This window comes from Diabrotica undecimpunctata, chromosome 8, assembly GCF_040954645.1.
Source record: "Diabrotica undecimpunctata isolate CICGRU chromosome 8, icDiaUnde3, whole genome shotgun sequence".
Taxonomy (NCBI): Eukaryota; Metazoa; Arthropoda; class Insecta; order Coleoptera; family Chrysomelidae; genus Diabrotica; species Diabrotica undecimpunctata.
Window position 1 is genome coordinate 53,498,687 of NC_092810.1, and position 22,845 is coordinate 53,521,531.

Consider the following 22,845-nt stretch of genomic DNA (forward strand, 5'->3'; position numbering starts at 1 on the left):
ACCAATATGCAAGTTTTTGGTGTGTTTTTGGATTCATAAATATCATCATTCTTTGTCGATTTTAAGGTTATTGTCTAGCATTAGGAATGCGCAACTATATAGAAACTTAAAGGCAGAAAATATTCTAGTATGTGGTAAAATTGGACCCGATAAAAAATATTTTCGTCTAATAGAGAATTTTTAATATTGGAGTGTGGTGAAAATGAAAGGACAATAAAATTGTTCACGTTTCGCTATGGGTATTTGTCTTGATTCGATTTCTCACAAAATGTAAACCACGCCAAAACAACTAAGAGAGAAGTTTATTACAACCTTAGTTTTTTTATCGCAAATTTAAATTTTTTGCTGATAACCTAGGTATAATACAATTTGGATAATTTTTTAACTAACACATTTTTAAGTTCCAAACATTCATTTTGTTAAAGCTGTTAAATTTTTTCTTAGTGTAAAGCGTAGGGAATCACCCCATTCCCTACTATCCCCAACGTACTTGTTGCGCGCATGCGGTGCTGACGGACAGTCGCCTAACGGCTAGACCTTTTCAGTATTCATCCGTCGGAACGCTCGAAATCGACGTCGGTGTCGGTCTGGAAACGAACGACAACAACCCATCTTTAATTAGAACCGAAGAGATCCAGAGTGTCAGTACTAATCAAGAGGCTATGACACCAGTCATTTATTGATCAAGGGGGCCGATAATTAGGGTGAGTTGTGCATAATTTGCTTTTAGCTCTCGGTCGGTGCAGTTCGTTTTCGGGAAATTTAATGACAAGATTGATGATTAAGTATGACATTAATTGGGGTTTAATTGATGATCGTTATATCTGTCGACGAGGGTGCTGTCGACGACTACCGGCAAAAAATTGTATTGTTCTCGCAAACAAATCATTGTCACATCTCTGGATAATTACCCAGACAATTCAAACTGTTAAATTTATTTCATTATATTAAAATGAAACAAAATTCTTTGTTTTTTTACAATTTCAAAGTTATCTCTTAAATATATATATTTGTGTTTATATTGAAATAGTTTTATAAATAATCATAAAAAGATTATTTCTTTTTAAAAATATGAAATATTTTATAAGCAATACAAAAATTGTATAAAAATGTCTGTATTATTAAAATAATTATTATATGAGTTTTTAACTTTAATTCAATACATAAAGTACACTCCTATTGTTTTGAGAGGTGAAGTTCAATGACCATGCTTCAAGCATTAAGCGGACTTGTTTTGAGCACAACGCTGAGAAAACTTTATTTCATTGCAACAATAATATATTTAATATTTTAACTCATGCAAATATACATTTTTATTTAGACAGGATGTTTCACGACGAGCTTACACTGTCTACATATCGAAAAAATTTTATCAGGATATTTATGAAAATTTCTTTACGGGGATTACAAGTTGTGACAAAGTTAAATAAGATATTTTGGCCACTTACGGTTATACCAGAAGTAAACTGCAACTTTGTTATTTTAAAGAGAACGTCCTCTATAGTATTGCATTTTTATTTGGATTGTTTATAAAATTCTAGACTTTACAAGTCTTTACAAGTCTTTACAAGTCTTTAAAGGGAACCTACCAAAGATTAAAACTTCATATTTTTTTAGTTATTCATCTTTTTTCAAAAATTTTGACAGATGGAGACAATATTTTTAAAGTTAATATCTTCTCCATTTACAATCATAATATCTTAAAAACCAAGTAGAAGGCAACCTCCTTTCAGGAATTTCTAAATACAGGGTGTTCACAAATGATACACCATTTCTTTAAACTTCAAACCAGAGTAAGTCAATAATTTTAAATTAAATATCCTTTAGGTAAATAGGTCTCAGGTTAGCAATTCATCTTCAAAATTGTCTTCATTTTGATCTCTCGGTAGGTTATAGAATAATGCTGTAGATTAAAATGTTTGAATCTTTTCAACTTTACAGCCACTTTCATTGGATAAAATAGTACCTAAACCTTTTACTTCAGACATAAAAAGTTCTGTTACATCTGGTTTTAATATGGAATTCATTATAAAACTTAAAAATGACTCCTTAAAAATGACTTTAATGTACAATCAAAATCTCCAATAACAACCCATTTCTATTACCTCCATTTAACACGTTCAGTGCCGGCACTTATGTTAAATGTTTACGAGGGGCCGAAACATAAATCAACTTCATATTTGAACATATGTTTTTTTTATATATTTTGTTGACACCAACTTATCATTAATACACTGATAAGGTATTTGGAGCAGTGACACACACTGTGTGTCGTCGGCCGTTCGCATAAAAGTTTACATGAAGGGTCGATGACACACAGCATGTGTCGGGCGTATTTCATAAACTTAAATACTAATCGATTAAAACAGAAACATAATTTCGACAGAAAATGTATTAAAAGCAACGATATCTCTTGTGACAGAAAAATACAAAATAAAAAAAGTTACAAAATATAAGAAAATGCCTTATGGAGTGGATTTATATATTCCTATGGTATTCCTTGAAGCAATTCTGCAAACACAGACCTGGTTTCTCGTCGCACGACGAACAGTAGTATTGGGTACTCTTTCGAACCTGCTGCTTGCTACATACCCTACATCTTTTCCTATAAGTTCTGTCCAACTTACTTGGCAAATGCGTTGTATCAACTTTGGGTTTAGGAGGTAATACTTTTTCTTAGAGCAGTGTTCTTATTACCTGTAAACGATAATCATAATATGACAGTTGTTCTGCAGTAGCTTTTTTGAATAAGAGGTAGCTGTTGAAAAACATAATATAAAGAATATGGATTTCAAGTTTTTGTACCATCTTAACGCTTTTCTATCACTTGAATAATACAGCATTTGGTCTTGACGGTCTATGCAAGCCATATTATCATTGAATTAAGCAATAGCCTTTGGTTGTTGGACCATATCTCCCCTTCTATTTTTAATCTCTATCATGTCTTTCTAAAACTCTGTTGACAGAAATAACACTTCTCTCTTATCTGACCACTTACTGACTGCTACTCCCCCAAGATATTTTGTAACAATTTCTCCTTTCCTAATTTTTGCGTCAACAAGATTTTCGGATTTTGTTTCCGTCCTTTGCGAAGAGTACCGGTCACATATGTATTTTCTCAAGTACAATTCTGACCTAGCGGAACACTGTTATAAAAATTGTCCATATATAATGAATGTCCTGTGTTTTGGAACCCATTCATCAGTAGTGTTGCCCAAATGCAAGAACAAGACGAGACTTAGACAGTCTTGGTCTTGGTCTTGCGCCAATACACCTGGTGTTGGTCTTGGTCTTGGTATTGCACTCCCAGTCTTGGTCTTGGGCTTGGTCTTGCAGCAAGAGTCTTGCAAGTCTTGCAGTTACCCATTAGCCTATTGCTATTTATTAAACGTTACTAGGGAAGTTTGAAGCCACGATCTAAGCGATCCGTGCCTATGCCCTAACTAACCCAGCTATCTACCATGCCCCATGAAAGTCAATCAAACATGGTTAAAACACAAAAAAACCAAATTAATGACATAAACTTCTGTATTTTAAAGAACATTTTCTGTCTAGAAATGTATTGATGGACCTCCACCATATATGAAATGGAAATCTTAAAAAAGATTGGTACGTGGCAAAAATCCAAATACAGGTATCAAGGGCACATATTCTTTAGGTGATAAGATAACAAACTATAATGCACTTATTAAAGCAACATAAATGTTATTAACAATCTTAGCTCTACTTTTATATAAAAAACTAAAACTAAACTCTTATATGAAAAAATAAAGAATAGGTAAGAAAGCAATGATAATCAAAAGAAGTTATTTTAAATTAAGGAGATATCTACTTAATAAATACATTAATTTACCAAAATAAAGTAGTAGGAATATTTTTTAGGAACCAGAATTTTGGGTTTTCAGGAAGAAATATTTGTAATTTTTTTTTTGTAAAAAGATATTAGATGCTTCCTTAAACCTGAAGTGTTTCTGTTTTTCATTTTCATTTTAACCCATTTGGGATGCATAAATTATTTCGAAAAACTCATCAAATTTGCTTTTAGGTCTTTTATATCTATAATTCCAACGCTCACTACTCCGACTATTTTAAAACTATTTAAATCTTTGTCCCCCATGTCAAATTGTAAACTTGTCAAATGAAGTTTAGTGATGTCGAAAAAGTACCTGGTACTACTATAAATGTCCGTTACTATTCAATACCCTAAGTATCTAATAACAAACCGAGAATTATATCGTTACTTCGTTATTCTAAATATTTCGGTATTTTGTTTACACAGTAAGCTACATTATCTGTTATTAATAAACTTTTGAATATTAACGCGCTCTTTCAGCAAATTTGGTTTAACCGAATGATCTCATCGCACACTCAGCTAAGACTAAACATCAATGTTTAGTCTTAGGCCGATAAGATTTGTTTATTTAGATTCCTCCTAACTAAATTATAATGGGAAAAAAATTGAATTATTAAGTGGGTGTCCGTAATAATAAGTGTTATATTTTTTATAGCTAAGGTGATATATTTTTAAAAAATTTCGATATGTTACTGTCGACGTATCAATGCAAGATTATTTTATGATTAGAGGGCGGCTATTAATCTGGACAATTAATTTCAGAGCGTAGAAGTCGTCTGCTGGAAAAGAATGTACAAAATATTTTATTTTTACATATTATCTCTGAGCACGTGTCAAATGTGTTGTTTTTAATGAATATTTTGATTGATGATTTTGATGTATGTTTATGGTATTGTTCGTAATGCGCATAAGTCCAGTTTTTTAAATTTTTATTACATATTTTTTTGCGTCTCAGAGTATTTAAGCATATACCCGAACTACAATACTCGCTAAAATGTCACTCCGTCCTAACTGCAAGACGCAGGCTTAGTCTCGCAGGCTTAGTCTTGTTCTTGCGTAAATCTTGCACGGTCAGTCTTGGTCTTGGTCTTGCTAAAATTAGGCGGTCTTGGTCTTGGTCTTGGTCTTGCGAAAATGCAAGAACAAGACCAAGACTGCAAGACCAAGACCGATTTTGGGCAACACTATTCATCAGCGACATTACAACTTTTTCAGTGTGACCTGTACCACCCGTTTTTCCTTGAGCACCACTATAAACATTACAACGTAAAATCATGCCATCTGGTTCAGCTAATAAATACAATTTCATGCGGTACTTGTATTTGTTTCCTTTAAAAAACTGACGAAAAGAAAGTCATTCCCGCCATACCACCATGGATTCATCTAAGGATAGCGATTTTTCAGGGTAATAAATTTCTTCCATTCGATTATTGAAGTATTCCTGAAGATATCTAATTTTTGTGTAATCTGTCGTTGTGGTTAACATCACCGCTATGGTTTGCATTTTAAAAAAATGAAGGCATCTTAAAATGATCATAAACCTATTTCTACTTATTTTTGTAAGCCAGGAATTGCAAAAAGCTCGTCTTTCTTCCAATAATCATATAGGCGACTATGTTGTACATTACCCATTTGGAACCACATGCCAAGAAAAATCTTCAACTCTGCTAAGGAAAGTGTTTTCCAATTATTTGTTATTTTGTATTTTTCTTTAGTAGATTGATTTAAGAATAATTCGTCCGCATATATATTCGTTTTATCTACAATGTGCATAAGCAAGTCGTCAGTAACAAGCAAATTAAAAAAATCGCATTGGTTATTGCCAACAGGAGGCACTACGCGAGAACCTGGATTTCCAGTGAAAGGTATTGTGTTTAAATCTGATGTGCTACTCCAATCTGGTTGTAATATTGTTTGAGAGATATCATCATTTTCGCTAAGAACTTCATCAGCATCATTGATAATGCGTAATGATAAATCAGCGCCAACTCGTTTACTGTCAGAATCATCATCCGCTCCCGACCAAAAATCTTCTGATGGAATTAATATATCGTCATCTGAACTTTCCCATATTATTTCTGCTAACTCTTCAAGCTCTTTATTCGATAGCGGTTGGTTTATCCCGATCTTTACATTTGCGTTTCGCACTAGAGGGCTCTGCTCAGTTAGCGTCCATAACTATATAAAAAATCTCAGAACTCAAAACCACTGGTACACAGATATACTTTGCGATCTATTTCAGAAGCCGACGAAAGCACAACTCTCCCTATCAAAAGCCAAGCACGTACTACTGCGTACTAATTAGTAAAAATCACTGGCACTAGAAGCGTTAAACTTTTTTTTAATAATCAAGATTATGAAAACATTAAATACTTAAACTAAGTGAAGGAAAAGAGGTAGAATACCTACTTTTATAATCTTTTAATAACAACTATTTACACTATTTTCTCAGTATGTAGATCACTGTCAGTTTACTTTTACTTACTACTTACTATTTTAATGAGAATAAGCCACAATTGAAGATTAAAATAGATTTATTAACGTTTTAATCTCCACTCCGGAAATCGTTCTCAAAATAATTTTGATCTTGACGCTGATCTAAGGACTTTATGGGAATAAAATCGGATTATTTGGACGGCCTCAGGAAGGTTTTGACTTAAAAACAAATAAAATATCTCGGTAACTATTAGCTTAAATTAAATTTATGAAAAGGCATTGTAAAAAGTAGTTTAAATTAGAAAAACGTACTTGTTTAATTAAAAAAAAAAGAAGTTTTAAATCTTTTAAATCATTTTTATTATAAAAGTTTAAATTCAGCGTTTTTTAGGCATATTTCAAATGCCTTATATTTGCTGCTAAACATCAAAACCGAAATTTCATGCCATAGGTTTTAAATATTGGGCTTTATCAATGGAAATTCCATAGTGACCGGTTAATGGAAAAGTGATAAATTTTAATGATGCCATGAGAATAAAAACAGAATGGCAAAAATCACGCAACGTTTATATATTTAACACTTTTATACAAACTAAATCTTTAATTGCAGCAAAGTACAAAAATTGCATAAGAAAGCCACACTCTACATTTAAAACACTTTTTAATTTTTGTCGATAAGACACTTAAACTGATCAAAAGATATCAAATTTTTACCGTTGAGTTAATAACAATTTTATTTAAAATTAATTTGGCGCGCAGCCGCGTCGGTTTTTTTTTAATATTTTTTTCTACAACGCACAGTTTCTTGGTTTTTTTTTATTTAATAAACTTCCAACAGGAATCTTATGATTATTGCCATCCATTCATTCACTCTGATCAATAAGCAAGTTAGTTCTATATACAAATATTACAAAAAATTTATCTAAGGTTACATTTAGCAATATTCCTTAGGCTCTAATACATTATAGTACTACTAGCTAACGTGTACACTTTAGCCGCACTTTGCTCTGCTGTTTCACTTTCACTCACTCATAGCTTTAACTCAAACGGCTTCGTTCTCTTAAGTCTTCTTATCTGGTTGGCGTTGTCTAGGAGTTTGATGGCCTCGACATTCACGTGGTTGGAGAGCCTTTGTTCATGACTCTCGCCAAACTTACTTATTGTCTGGATAACCGTATCCATCTGGAGGTCTCAATAAAGATCACAGTTTCTAAAGTACCATGGAGCGTTAACGATGTTCCTTAATAATTTATTCTGGTATCGTTGTATAATTTGGATGTTACTTTCTTTTGTACAGCCCCATAGCTGTATCCCATATGTCCATATCGGTTTAAGGACTTGCTTATACAATAACAATTTGTTATAAGTAGAAAGAGTAGATTTTTTTCCCATCAACCAATACATCTTTTTAAACTTAATTTCTAATTCCTCTTTTTTTTTTCTTAATATGTGCTTTCCATCGTAGCTTGGAATCTAATGTCATACCCAAATATTTTGCAGTATTTGCATAAGATATTTGGTTTCTATTTATACTAACTGGGATATTTTGTTCTCTTTTGTTAGTAAAATTGATATGAACAGATTTTGTTTCATTTAATTTGATACGCCATTGCCTGGTCCAGATGTTAATTTGTTCAACAGAGTTCTGTAGCATGGTTGCTGCATCCTCGAGGTTTTATCCGACTGCTAAAATGCATGTGTCGTCTGCAAATGTCGCAATTGTGTTAGGTTCTAATGATGGAATATCGCTGGTATAGAACAGGTATAGCACTGGCCCCAGGACACTTCCTTGTGGAACTCCAGCTTTAGCTTCTCTTAATTATGAATATGCTTCCTCATATTTAACTCGAAAGTATCTGTCAGATATATATGATTCTGGTAGTTCAGAATATTGCTTTGGTAAGCAGCATCTCATTTTATGATATAATCCGTCATGCCACACTTTGTCAATAGCCTGCGCTACATCGAGGAAAATTGCGGAACAGACGTTTTCGTTTCTTTGCGTTTCTTCTCGAGCTTTTTCTATCATATCTGCGCTTATTATATTGCGCTCTAAACGCAAACTGATGATAAGGATTCGATTTTTTTCTTCTATAATCGGTTTTAGTCTCTTCAAGAGTAATTTTTCGTATAATTTAGACGTGACAGGTAACAGTGAAATAGGCCTATATGAGAAAGCTTCTTGTGGAGGTTTTCCTGGTTTTAGTGTTATTATAATTTCTGCCACCTTCCGTAACTTTGGTACATACCTCACCCTAAAGGAAGCGTTTATAAGATGTGTTAATTTTACTATAGCTTTCCTTGAAAGTTGCTTTAACACCTCTTCAGTAATTAGATCAAATCCAGGAGCTTTCTTTGGATTTATATTTTCTTTTATTTCCAAATATACTTCTTTTGCAGTTAAAGGGCTAATCTCCATTTCATCTTGATCAGGGAGCTCCCAGTTAATTATTTCTTGTTCTGTATTTGGTTCAAAAGTATTTTCTAGGTGGTCAGCAAACCTGTTGGCCTTTTGTATATTGCTTCTTGACCAGCTACCATTAGTATTTCTAATTAGTGGATTCTGTAAGATTGGCCTTTTTAACCGTTTGGTAGCCTTCCACAATGAGTAATCAGTAGCGCTATCATTTGATAGTTCACTTAGGTAGATGCTAACCGATTCGTTTTTAATTTTTTGAATTTCTCTTTTTAATGTGGCATTATTTAATCTAGTTTTATCAACTGGTGCTTTAGACTGATGCCACTTGCGTCGCACTTTTCTTTTTGCGGTTATCATTTCTCTGATTTCGTTCGGGTAGTTATTTCCTTTTGTTCTTTCGACCTCTTGTTCCAAGCAGCTTGTTGTACATTTTTAATGAGTAATTCTACTTCTGCCTCTAGTTGATCAACGGTTCTTAATGGAACTAAGTTATTAATCTTCTCTTCAAGGTCTATCTGGAAACTTTTCCAGTCAGTATTTTTGTTAACAAATCTAGGGGGGCTTTCTTTTTTGATATCAGTGTCACTGAGTGTGAGAATAATTGGAGAATGGTCTGAGTTCATATCCAATGCCTCTTCTATCTCTATGTAATTTGTTGAAATATTTCTGACGACAAAAAAGTCGATAAGGTCTGGGATTTTATTTTTGTCAGTAGGCCAGTATGTTGGTAGTTTCTTGGTAAATCGATTTTTTCCGTTTTTTCTTCCAGGAGTGGTGCTTTTAGGGTTAAGCCGAGGGGTAGGAATAGTGAACTAATAAAATAAAAATAAAATAAAACTAAAATAGTAAACTCAGAAAAATTCAGTTTATTCATATGGTTTTTAGAGGTTGAGAGGCATTTTCGTCTCTGGCGACTGGAGTATAAATAAATTAATGTATTTATAACAAAACTAAAGCATCTCTGGCACTTCGAGATACGTGGGATTCAAAATGAAGAAAATTGCTTTATTGTAAGCCGAGAAAATGCATTTTTTGATGTATACCGATTTTGATATTTGAAATTCAATTTGGTTTAACCTAATTTTTTGGTATTTTTTACGCGCCATACCTATGGTTTTAAATAATGTAATATATGTTATGAATATTTTAAAGATATAAAAATTCTAATCAAAAAGAGCTTCGAAAGAAAAAGGTTATGGTTTAAAAATTATCATCCGATTATTTATAACGTCGGCGTCGTCGCAAATGCCGGTCAATTTTGACCGGTTGTATTTTAGGAACTACCTCTTGTAATTCAACTTTTTTTCTTCTATAAGAAACGTCTTATATTTTATATTTTATTTGTTTATAAAAAAAATTGTTTATAATTTTAAAACATTTCTGAAACCGTCCAAATACCTCGATCTTAATTCCATAAAGTACGTAATAAGTAAAAAAATTCGCACACATCTATATATGGTCTAGTTTTTGTTTTGAAATTAAAAAAAAAAGGATAACAAAATGATTATGCAATTTTATTATGTTTCGTGTGCGTACAGATTCGTGCCCCTTCCCCTCCCTACGAGGGGCGTTTTAGGGTAAGAAGTGAAGCCCAGGGTAAGAGAGAAACTTTTTTGCATGTTTTTTGGGGTCCCAAAATTGAGATTCTCAGCAGCTTGTTCGTATGATTTTTAGAGGTTCAGTGGCATTTTTCTCTCTGACGACTGGAGTATTAGTTTAAAAGTTATTCAACTGTTTATCCTAGTTAAAAAATTTACCAGGAGTCATGTTTTTGTAATAACATATGACATCTGATAGAATAATGAAAATATTGTAATTCTATATATATTTAGGGATTCTACAGTATTCACTGCCTTCCCTCGCTCAACCGTTTCCATCTTTCTCTGTTGTTCCATTCTCCATTGTAATTCTACGGCCACCAAATGAAAGGTGAAAGCTTTTAATTTCGCCAGCCTGAGCTGACGACTCTATGTCTGGAAAGAGTGTGTGCCCGCCACTCAGCCGCCGATTCGGCAAAATAAATTTTGTTCTCCTCGCCGGCTGAGTATCCGAGTAGGGTCCGGCCACTAAGCCCATGTATGCCACACATGACCTCAGTGCTCGGATTTCGCGAGATCAGCATTCACCTGATCTGCCTTAAGGGCCGAGTCCGCTATAGCGGTGTATGGAGGGCCTGAGGGGCCCTCCATGTTTGGTCTATGATGTTGAGTTTACGTTAGAATGATCGTAAGAGTGAAAATTTCAAATTTAGTAGAAACCAAAATAATTTAGACAGAAAACATTTTTTTTTTCACCCCACGCCCCGTGTATATTGTTCTTAACCTAAAAAGCGTACCCTCTCGCCAGAGTCCTAAAAACCTAAAAAGCATACCCTCTCGCCAGAGTTTTTTTGGTTTGTTTTCTGTCTCTCTGCATCGTGATGTTTGACGACTATGCACCATCACATACTTTGTTTATTCATTTGGGTTCTCCCTATATCCTGCTATCTGCTGCTTTGGTCTTCTGTGTACCGTCCTGATGTTTTCGTTGTAGTTAGTCAGCTCCCTAAGCATTCTACTTGGGTGGTTTCTTAGTCCGTTAAATATTTCGTATGCTCTCTCGTCTAGTGTTCGTAGGATTCTAGTTTGTCCTGAATCTTTGTATACGTATCTTAGGGGTACGTATTTCGGTATTTTCAAAGCATCTCTGATTATTTGATTTTGAGTGATCTGTATCTTCTTCCTGTTAGATTTGCAGGTGTGTCCCCAGGCAGCGCAGGCATACGTTAAGACTGGCATGGTGATGCTATTTGCAACCCTGATTTTGGATTTGAATCTCAGTTTGCTTCTTCTTCCTATGAGCGTTGAGAGCTGACTTTTCAACGCTTTAGCTTTGTACGTTTGTTGATTGATATGTTCTGTAAACGTTAATTTTTTGTCGAGTAGCACTCCTAGGTATTTTGCTTGGTTGGTCCAATCTACTGGAGTATTTCCAATCGTGATTTCTCATTTTGGTACACTTCTTCTGTGACTAAATATTACAGCCTGTGTTTTGTCCGGGTTTAGGGCTATTTTACACATTATACACCATCTTTGGAATCTATTCAGTGCTCTTTGAAGATGATTAGTTGCATGATCCGGGTTTCTCCAGCTAACGGCTATTGCTGTGTCGTCTGCGTAAAGACTTAACAGAGATCCTGGTTCTATTGGCGTGTCGGCCGTATAGATGGTGTACAGGTACGGAGATAGCACAGCTCTCTGAGGCACTCCTGCTTCCAGGGTCCCGACTTCGGACAGGGTTGCCCCTATTCGAACTCTGAACCTTCTGTTGGCTAGGTATGACGCAAGGAGGCATGTCATCGCCTCGCTGTACTCCATTGAGTTCATTTCGTAAATAAGACCTTGATGCCAGACTCCGTCAAATGCTTTACTAACGTCCAGAAAAGCTGTTGCTGTCTACATTTTCTCATAAAATCCTTTCGTTATAAATTCTGTGAGTCTTAGTACCTGTAGTTCACAGGAGTGTTCGCTTCTGAACCCGAATTGAGCTTCTGGTGTGGTACGTAGTGCTTGAGACTCCTCGTTGAGTCTTTTCAGTATCACTTTTTCCGCAATCTTGCTTATCGATGATAATAAGCTGATTGGCCTGTAGTTTTGTGGAAATATGCCATTTTTCCCTGGCTTAGCAATTATGATTACGTGTGCTTCCTTCCATCTGTCTGGAAAATATCGTAGTCTGAGCATATTGTTTCTAATGTTGGTGATGTAAACAATAACTTTTGTTGGTAGGTTTTTCAGTGCCCTGTTTGTGACATTGTCAGGTCCTGGGGCTTTTTTGGCATTTGTCAGCTTTATTAGTTCTTTTATTTCTTCGGGAGATGTATGCATTATCATTATTCTCCCCTTTTTTATTTTTAGTCTTCTAGCTGTTCTTTCTACCTCTTCTTAGAAGTCTATGTCTTCGTTGGGATGTTCGTTGTTCCTACACGCCCTTTCTAGTTCGTCCTTCAAGACTTCTGCTTTGTCGATTTCCGTATGAACAATCCCGTTTACTCCGTGTAGGGGAGGTATGTTTTTCTTGTCCTTTCGGAGGATTTTTGATAGTTTCCAGAAGGCGGATTTATTGGAATTTAGCTCTTGGATATAGGTGTCCCAACTTTCATTTCGGTGATTTTGTAGCTGTCTTTTCACTTCTCTGTCTAGCTCGTTCGCAATTCTTTTGTCTTCTCTTGTTCTTGTCCGATATGCTCTTCTTCGTTTTCTGTTTTTCTCCTTAATAAGGTTTTGGAGTTCTATACTTATGTCCCTAAATCTTCCTTTCTGTCTGATGATTGTTTCGGTTTTGGAGCTCTGCCACCGATAGCGTTAGTTATTGTCTGTTCTAATTTTATTACGCTGTCTTCTAAATCCGTGATATTATTGTAGGGATATTACCGATGTTCTCGCCCACTATTCTTCCGCCAACTTGTCTTCTTTCTGTTATGGGGCTGCAAATAGTTCATTTCTATTGCGCCTAGGGTCAGGACGATTAGATTTTGTGTCGAATCGCCTTCGTTTAGAGAGTTTATCTGGTATTGTTGACCCACGTTGTGTATAACTGCAATATCGAGATGCGTAGGGAGTTGTCCGTGGAAACAGGTCGGCTCTGTTGGTAAGATCACGTAAGTGTTGGGTCTGTTTTCGAGATGGCTGCATAGTCGTCTTCCGTTGTTGTTGGTCGTCCTATCAAACCAATTGGGAGATCTCGCATTTAGGTCTCCTATGATTATTGTTGGCTGTTCTGAGTTCAGGATTAGGCTCAAATCTTCATCGAGTATCGGATCATTAGGTCTGACGTATGCTGACACTATTTTTAGTGTTTCGTTGTTGGCCTTTAGTCGTATGAGTGTGGCTTCCATTGCGACCAGTCCATCTGGTGTTGGGATATGTTCGTGTTCGCTTCCCTTTTTAACAAGTATAGCAGTTCCTCCTAATAATGCTCTATGATCCGTTCCATAGATATCGTAGCCTGGAAATTTTGTTTTCTTCCTTTCCACTAGTTTGGTTTCTTGAAGGGCTACGATATCAAGCTCTAATCGGTTTATTATTTTGTCCATAAGGTTGATTTTTTTAAATATTCCGCCGGAATTACATGACCCATGTTTTCCCCTCTTTTAGGGGAATTTTATTTTTAGGGGAAATTTATCGCTAATTTGAAGCAAGGGTAATAAATTACATTTTTAATCCCTTGTATCTTTGTATCACATTGTATCTTAAAAAAATTTAATTGTCGCTATTTTATTTCATTATGACTTTGCTCTAAAATGCATTGTTTTAAAGTTACAAGCAAGAAAATTTAAAAAAAATCGACGTTTTTAATAATTATTGAATATTTTAATTTTTTTATTATTGTTCCCGCATATTTGGGAGGCAGGTTAAGTCAATTATTATTTTTGTTATCGCGTAACTATTCCTGAAAAAATCCGAATGCCACCTCTCACATCCAAATTTAGTCGTTTTTTTTTTTCACAATATCAGCACTGGTCTAAAATAAAGTGTCTTTCAAATATTAGGGTTCCTACACCTAAACCTAATACTTTTAGAGATAATTGTGGTTTAATGTTAAAGATATTTATTGTTTTATTCTAGCGTGTATAAAGACGTCATAATTATTTGTGGCTGTTCGCCCTTTTACAAAGTGTCAGAAATGACTCGTTTAGAATTAAACAATGAAGATTACATTAATTTATTTTAAATGTATTGAGATATCTTTCACCTGAAAAAAGTAGTTTAAATTACCAATATAAAATAAAAAGTTAGAACCTGATTGTCTCTGATTGCATAAAAGACATTAAACTGCCATCGTTCCTGGAAACCACGTACCTACTCTATGTTAAATGTTGATTTACTTCGCTCGGGTAATACGAATTGTTCCTATTAAACATTCTGTTTTTTTTTTTAAATTTTAATTCGTCACACCATATAATATTCTTTAAAGATTCATTATCTTCTTGACATTTTATAGTTAAAAATTCTGCAAAATCCATTCTTTTATTATAGTCTGTTATTTTTTTTTCGAAAATATGTATCTCGACAGCTAATGGTCATTGACACAGGTACAATTTACATTCATGTTTACATGGTTAATACTTTACATTGGGTACAAATTAGTTACAATACATTTTTTATAATACATTTTGTTTTAAATGATTCATTATCTTCTTGACATTTTATAGTTAAAAATTCTGCAAAATCCATTCTTTTATTATAGTCTGTTATTTTTTTTTCGAAAATATGTATCTCGACAGCTAATGGTCATTGACACAGGTACAATTTACATTCATGTTTACATGGTTAATACTTTACATTGGGTACAAATTAGTTACAATACATTTTTTATAATACATTTTGTTTTAAATTAAATTCTACAACTTTGTGTTTTTTTAAAAGTATAATACATTTTCATAGTTGCTGCTGTTTGAGATAAGTATGTCTTTTAGGTTGTTACCAAGATTGTATTTTCTTCTGGCCGCTAGGTAGTGTTGACAGTCAAGAAGTACATGTGTTACGGAAGTCGTGCTGTTGCAGTACTGGCACAAAATCTGATTACGCCCTATTCTCAATTTTGGAATGATAGATTTGTCCTTTCTTTTCATTGGTGGAAGCTGGTGGTAGAAAATGTTTGGTTGTAGAACGCTTAACTTGGTATTGCTTCTTTTCCAATGATCATTCCAAAGGTCCATTATTTTATGTTTGATTGTTCTTTTTAAATCTGATGATGTTTGAATGTGTTGTTACGTTAAGAGAACATGCCTGTTTTGCTGCTTGATCGGCTTTTTCGTTACCTGGAATACCAACGTGTGATGGGACCCACAATATTGTTACTGCAATTTCATTAGTTTGAAGGCGATTACATATACTCTGGATTTCTTGAACTATTGGGTGGATAGAATGTACGTTTCTTATGGACTGCATGGAGGACAGAGAGTCCGTACAAATTGCTATAGTTTTATCATAGTTGAGTGGAGTTTTCACCGCTTGTAGTATTCCATATAGTTTAGCAGTATAAATACTGCAATTGCTGGAGAGTCGAAACAAGTTGACGGTAGTTGTAACAGCACAGCCAACACCTTCTTCAGTCTTAGATGCATCTGAGTAAAGGATTTTATCAAAGTTGCATTGATGTAGTTTTTCATAGAATCTTTGTTTGATAACGGAAGGTGATATTTCATTCTTATTATATTTGGATAATTCGATATTGAACTTTGGAAGTTTACATATCCATGGAGGAGTTTGAGGGACCGTGAAAGGGCTGGTCGACAACAGATTGATATCTAAATAAGGAATTAAGATCTGTATAGTAGACGGTACCATTCTAGGATTATTAGTAACTGGTAATTGTCTATCTATTACAGATTAGGTTTCTTGTGGGATTTGTGGGATTTGCTGAAACTCTAGCGAAATAGAGCAGTAGAAGTTGTTGTCGTCCTAGATGAAGCGAAGGTTCGAAACATTCTACATGAATGCATTCTACCGGACTAGATCGGAATGCTCCTAAACAGAGTCGAAGGGAAGTATTTTGGACTACATTTAGTGAACGTAGTAGTGATTTACTTGATGACATGTAGAGAAAACTACCATAGTCAAGTTTGGAGCGAATAAGAGCTCGATATATTTTTAGAAGTGTTTCCTCATCGGCTCCCCAACTATAATTAGCTAGTGATTTAAAAAGATTAATTTTTTGAAGGCAGCTACCCTTAAGTTCTCGAATGTGTGGTCTCCAGGAAAGTTTTATCGAAAATAATGCCAAAAAGCTTTATTTTATCTACTACTTGAAGAAAATTTCCATTCAGAGTAATGATTGGAGAGTGCGACAATGGGAATTAATGGCACAGGACCGAAAAACATGGAAGGCAATAGTTGTTATGTAACTGTTCAGTGGAAAACGGAAATCTTGAATTCTTCCAGTTACTTGTTGCTAAATATTATTTGGACTTCCCGTGGTTTTAGTAAGGAACACAAGACCGTAAATTAAACTATTTAATACTTCTATGTAAACGTTATAATATGAAAAAACTTAATTGTTTGTAATGAAAATAAAAAATATTACAAATATATTAATATTATAATATTATACTACATGTTGTTACTTCGATGAATTGAAACAGAATGCTTTTGCCGTTTGCCGGAGGAGGGTTGGTTTTACCATCTTTCCGTTAAGAAGTAACGGGACTTCTTACTTATCTTCCCTTAGCGACAAGCTGTCGCCAAGCTATGCTTGCGTCGTTACAAAGACGACAGATCCGTCGTCAGGTCATTTAGATTTTAACATAAGCCGCCCCCTTTGAACGCCATAAGGGGGTTCAAAAAACTCAAATATATAATGTCCAAAAGTCAATATGAAAAACTAAAGTTGATTTTCGTTCGGTAGTACACATAACTTCACAACCGGACGTTTGTATACGCCAGAGTTTGTTTTTAGCGTTACACTACGCACAATTCCGTCACTGCCGGCATGGATGTCAATTACTCTACCTAAGGTCCATCTAAGAGGTTCCAGTCCATCTTCTTTAACAAGTACTAGGGAACCAATCTTGAGAAGGGAACTGCATTGTTTCTTCCACTTGACGCGTTGCTGAAGAGAAGAGACGTATTCTTTGGACCATCGTGTCCAATAACATTGCACCATTTGCTGCACCCTTTGAAATCTGCTCAACCTGTTTTCCATAACATCTAACAGATTGCGGTCAGGAACTGATGTGAGAGGTGATCCAACCAGAAAATGTGCAGGTGTGAGAGGAAGTAGGTCTGAGGGGTCATTAGACATAGGAAAAAGAGGTCTGGAATTGAGAATTGCTTCAATTTGAATCAAAACAGTGGAAAACTCCTCATAGGAGAGAACCGTATTGCTAATTACTCGTTTAAGATGGTATTTTACCGATTTTACCCCTGCTTCCCAGATACCACCAAAATGAGGTGAACGCGGCGGAATGAATTTCCAATCGATACCCTCAGAAGAGAGTCTGTCATGTATGGCAGAATTGTTAGTCTTGAGAAAGTTGGAAAGTTCATTGTTGGCACCTTTAAATGTGCTCCCGTTATCGGAAAGAATAGAAGCGCATTTACCCCGTCGAGAAGTAAAGCGTCTTAAAGCTGCTATAAAGCATTCCGTAGTCAGACTACTCACAACCTCCAAGTGTATAGCCTTTGTGGCCAGACAAATAAAAAGTGCTACATAACCCTTAATAGTCTTGTAGTTCCTCGTAAGACGGTCCTTTAAAAGAAAAGGTCCAGCATAATCAAGTCCCGAGTGGGTAAAGGGTCGTGAAGGAGTAAGACGTGAAGAAGGTAGATTACCCATTAAATAAGTTTCGAGTTTTGGAGCTGCCTTGAAACATGTGATGCAGTTTCTCACAACCTTTCTAACGACATAGCGTCCATTGAGAGGCCAATATTTCTCTCGCAAGGAAGATAAAAGTAGCTGTGGACCAGCATGCTGTAATTTCATGTGTTCATGCCGTACAAGTATGTCTGTAAAATGATGTTTTTGTGGAATTACGATGGGATGCTTTCTCTCGTATGAGATGTCAGCGTTGTGAATTCTTCCACCAACTCGAATTATGTCATCTTGATCAAGAAAAGGATTCAGGGTGAGAAGTTTGCTTTTATGATCGACCTTGCCATGCTTTTTGAGATGTGTGAAATCATCAGAAAAAGACTGATTTTGCACAATGCGAATAAGACAAATCAGAGAACAGGCAATTTCTTCACATGTTAAATTGGTGAAGGTTCTTTCTGGCATGGTTAGCCTGGAATTTTTGCAGAAACGTAATATGTAGGCTACAATTCGTTGTAATTTAGTTAAGGAAGAAATTTTGTAAATAATGTCGAGATTCATGCAAATTCTTACGGATAGATTAACAGAAGATCGAAGTTCAGGAATTTTAACCTGTTTGAAGGGTTGATGAGGCCATAAATTTTCAGATAATAAAAGCCATGGAGGGCCATGAAACCATAGATCGGAATTTTGTAGTGCCGTAGGTGAAATACCACGTGATAATAAATCTGCAGGATTTTCCTGTGTGTTTATATATCTCCAGGAATTAGAATTAGTCAACGATTGAATCTGTGAAATCCTGTTCGCAACGAAAGGTTTTAACAAGTTGGGAGATGTATTGATCCATGCTAGAACAATGTTGGAATCACACCAATAAACAATTTCATCAAAATTAATTTGTAGTGATTGCTTTACTTTGTCCACCAATTCAGATAAGAGTAGGGCTCCAGAAAGTTCAAGTCGGGGAACTGTAAGAATATGTTTCAAAGGAGCTACCCTGGTTTTGGCACAGAGTAAATAACAACTTATATTTCCTTGAGCATCTAAGGAACGAATAAAAATACAAGCACCATATGCTGCAGTAGACGCATCGGAAAATCCATGTAATTGTATGGATGTAAAATTTGAAACAGTAATATATCTAGGGAATTGTAATTTATTAAGATTGACTAATTGGGATTGATAATTTGACCATTTTGTATGAATATCCATGGGTACAACTTCATCCCAGGAAATTTTTAGACGCCATAAGTCTTGTAGAATGATCTTAGCGGTTATTGTAACTGCTGCTAAGAGACCAAGAGGATCAAATATCTTCGAAATTGCAGAAAGAATGTGTCTCTTAGTAATCCTAGAATTGTTTGCAGTAGGTTGAACATTAAAGAAGAAAACGTCTAATTTGGGATTCCAAAAGAGACCCAATGTTTTGACAGTTTCATTGGAACCTATGTCCAAAGGAGTGTTATCTATATTATCGATTTTTAATTCGGTTGAATTTGATTTCCATTTACTTAAATGAAAGCCATGTTTTGAAAGTAATTCAGTGGTTAAAGATTGAATACGTTTAAGTTCGTCTAAGGTGGAAGCACCGGTATGGAGATCGTCCACGTAAAAATCGCGTAAAATGATAGACGAAATATCAGGAAATTTGTCAGAGTAAATGTGAGCTACTTCTTGCACACATCGCGTTGCTAAAAAGCTGGCGGAAGCAGTGCCATAAGTCACAGTATTTAGAGTATAAGTCTCAATAGATGAATTTGGATCAGATCGCCACAATATTTTTTGTAAACAACGCTGATTTTCCTTTATAAGAATTTGTCGATACATTTTAACGATATCAGCAGTTAAAGCAAATTTGTGTTTTCGAAAACGTAAAATAATAGTAAAAAGATCGTCTTGTAGTGTAGGACCTACCATAAGTATATCGTTCAACGAAAAGCCAGTGTCAGTTTTAGCAGATCCGTCAAATACGACACGAATCTTGTTACCTTTGTAAACGCAATGATGAGGAAGAAAGAAGTCTGGATGAGATACTAAATTTGGAGGAAGTTGAGACATATGATTTAATGATGAGTATTCACTGATGAATTGAATGTAATCTGCTTTCAAAGTTGGGTTAGAGTTTAATTTCTTTTCCAAAGAGAAAAAACGTTTGGTAGCTGAAATCTCTGAATTACCAAGATTTGATAGAGGTAACTTTAAAGGAAGAGAGACAATGAATCTGCCTGTAGAATCAAAGGAAGTAGTTTCTTTAAAGTGTTTCTCACATTGAAGTTCTTCTTCAGAAAAGAACTTGGTTCTTGGAAATTCTTCAAGTTCCCAGAATTTCTGTAACTGATTTTCGAGATTTCTGTTGCTAGAAAAGTGACAATTTGTTTTGTTACGAGAAAGAAAAGGTATAGGACCGGATACAATCCAGCCAAGCTTGGTTTTGTGTAAAGTTGGTTGACCATGTGATAGCTTAATTTGACCAACGCATAAGAGATCCCAAAATGTGTCTGCACCGATTAAAATGTCTATAGGAGACGAAACGTTAAAGTGTGGATCGGCTAATGTAACATTAGAGGGAATGTTTAGAGATTCCCTGTTTAGTGTGACTGAAGGCAGTCTTCCAGTTATTTCAGGCATCACTAAACAAGAAATTGTACGTGTAAAGTTGATTGTATTTGATTTGAAGGTAAGAGAAGTTTTAAGATGAACCACAGAATTTGTTTGATTTATGCCATAGACAGAAAAATCAATTGCAGTTGTGGGTAATTTTAAAGTATTAAGTAACCGTTGAGTAATAAAATTACTTTCCGAACCACTGTCCAACAGTGCACGAGCTTCATGCATGTTACCTTTGGAGTCAAGGACCTTAATTAAAACAGTAGACAGTAAAATTTGCGACGAACTAGCAAAATGGTTGTGAGTTGTTAAGGAGTTTGTAGTTTGATTAGAAGGTGTTTGAGAAGATGATGCTTCCAAATTTGGAGTGTTCTGAATAGAATTATGAAAATGCAAAAGCGTATGATGAGGTTTGCCACATTTGCGACAGCCAGAAGATTTGCAGTTTTTAGTAGGATGTCCAGAACGTAAACAATTGATGCAAAGTTTTAAACGTTTTGCTTCGTTTAAGCGAGAGGTTGGCTGTAATTTGCTAAAATTAGGACACGAATAAATAAGATGATTTTGTGAACATAATGAACAATTTAAAGTGTTGCTGTTATTGTTCGTAGATACAAAAGATTTTGCTTTGGTGCGGAGTTTATCATCGTGATTATTAAGAGATTCCAGAACTCTACATTTTCCTTTTAAGAATTCTGTGAGCTCATTTAATGTGGGTAAATTTGTAGCGTTATCTTTCAACGATTGTTCCCATTCGCGGTGAGATGTGTTGTCCAATTTTGTAGTGACTAAGTAGATAATAAGAGGATCCCAACCTGTAATGTCTATTTGTAAAGATTCAAGAGATCGTAGATGTCGTTGTAAACCGTCTAATAAGGCTCGCAAATCATTATGTGAGTTTCTAGAAATGTTGGGTAAATTGAAGAGCTTTTTGATGTGGTTATTAACCAGAAGTGGTTTATTTTCAAACCTTTCCCTTAAAAGTGACCATGCTGTGGCATATGTTGCATCAGAAATATCTAAATTGCGTATTGTATCTGCAGCAATGCCCTTTAAGGATAGTCTCAAATAGTGAAATTTTTGTATGTTCGAAAGTTCGGAATTTGTGTGGATGATAGAGTTGAAAGTGTCTCGAAAAAATAACCAGGTGTCGTAGTCGCCTTCAAACGAAGGTAAATTAATGGTAGGTAAACGTATATTTTGTTGAGAAATGTTACCTTCACTTGTGGAAGGTGTAGATGATTGGAATATCTGACCAGCAGGAGGAGTCGAAAGTTTGGCAAGAAGTTCTCTAGCTAGGCCAGTGATAGAAAAGAATGGATTTTCAAAAGATGCTCGTTCCTTGTCATGAATAGTGGATGCATTTGTAGTATAGTTTGGGTCAGCAGCCTCAATAATTGATTGAACATTATCAAAATCGTCATAGAGCTTCTCAACTTTCTCAAGGCGTAACTGTAAATCCCTAAAGTTAATTTCAGTTGCAGGTAACTCTTTGACAGAGTTAAAATAATTCGAGAAACGAGTTAAAGTGCCCTTAATTGAAGTGCGTTTAATTTTAGCATTATCAGCAGCTTCAGCCATAGTGACAAGTAAATTTATTAAATGTAAAATAAGTAAGGTACAATGTTAAGTATTATAACTTGTGTGTTAAATGAAAATGTAACTAAATGTAAATTTTTTGTGCTTAAAAAATATAAAATAATAAAATTGCTGTAATAAAATAGCACAGAAAATGTGTAAATGATTAAAGTGATTTAGATGTAGCTTTATTTAGTTATAAAGCGTGCCCGAATCGTTGGAAAGCCGAATCGGTTGGTAAATAGTACCCAGAAGTTGTAAATTAAGAAAATATGTCAAATATATCCAGAAAGGATGTAGAAATGACGATAAGGTGTGATTACGATTACGCAAATGACGAACCGTATTGGTTATAGAACCCAAAAGTGTAAATTATAGCAAATTATAGTAAATACATCCAAATAGGACGTAAAAATATATATGTTCAGTGATGTAGTGTAAGAATGCAGAAATTATTTAAAAACAAATCAAATTAGTTATTTTTAAATGTAAAATAAGGAATAAAACCCTGTAATAGTACACCACCGCGTTTACACCAAGTAAAATAATCAAATAAATGTTTCGTATGTTGTACAAAATAGTGAGTAATAACAAACAATTAAGATAGAAGTAGTTTTCCACCGAATTGAAACAAATCAAATGTAAATCTCATGTGAAA

The 22,845-nt window shown here is 34.8% G+C and overlaps 2 protein-coding genes across 2 annotated transcripts in view; one reads left to right on the top strand and one right to left on the bottom strand.

Moving 5' to 3' along the window:
* The first annotated feature begins 544 nt into the window (after positions 1-544).
* Positions 545-22,845, top strand: part of LOC140448413 (melatonin receptor type 1A-like) — a 245,660-nt gene continuing 223,359 nt past the window's right edge. The window contains exon 1 of the mRNA XM_072541496.1: positions 545-704. The gene's annotated coding sequence lies outside the window, so the exon portion shown is untranslated. The remainder of the gene's footprint in view (positions 705-22,845) is intronic.
* LOC140448825 (uncharacterized) lies at positions 17,073-22,190 on the bottom strand. The gene has a single exon (XM_072541945.1). The coding sequence runs from the start codon at positions 22,188-22,190 to the stop codon at positions 17,073-17,075; it is 5,118 nt and encodes a 1,705-aa protein (XP_072398046.1).

Coding starts and splice junctions, on each gene's coding strand:
- LOC140448825 (XM_072541945.1), bottom strand. CDS start 22,190: ATGGCTGAAGCTGCTGATAATGCTAAAATTAAACGCACTTCAATTAAG.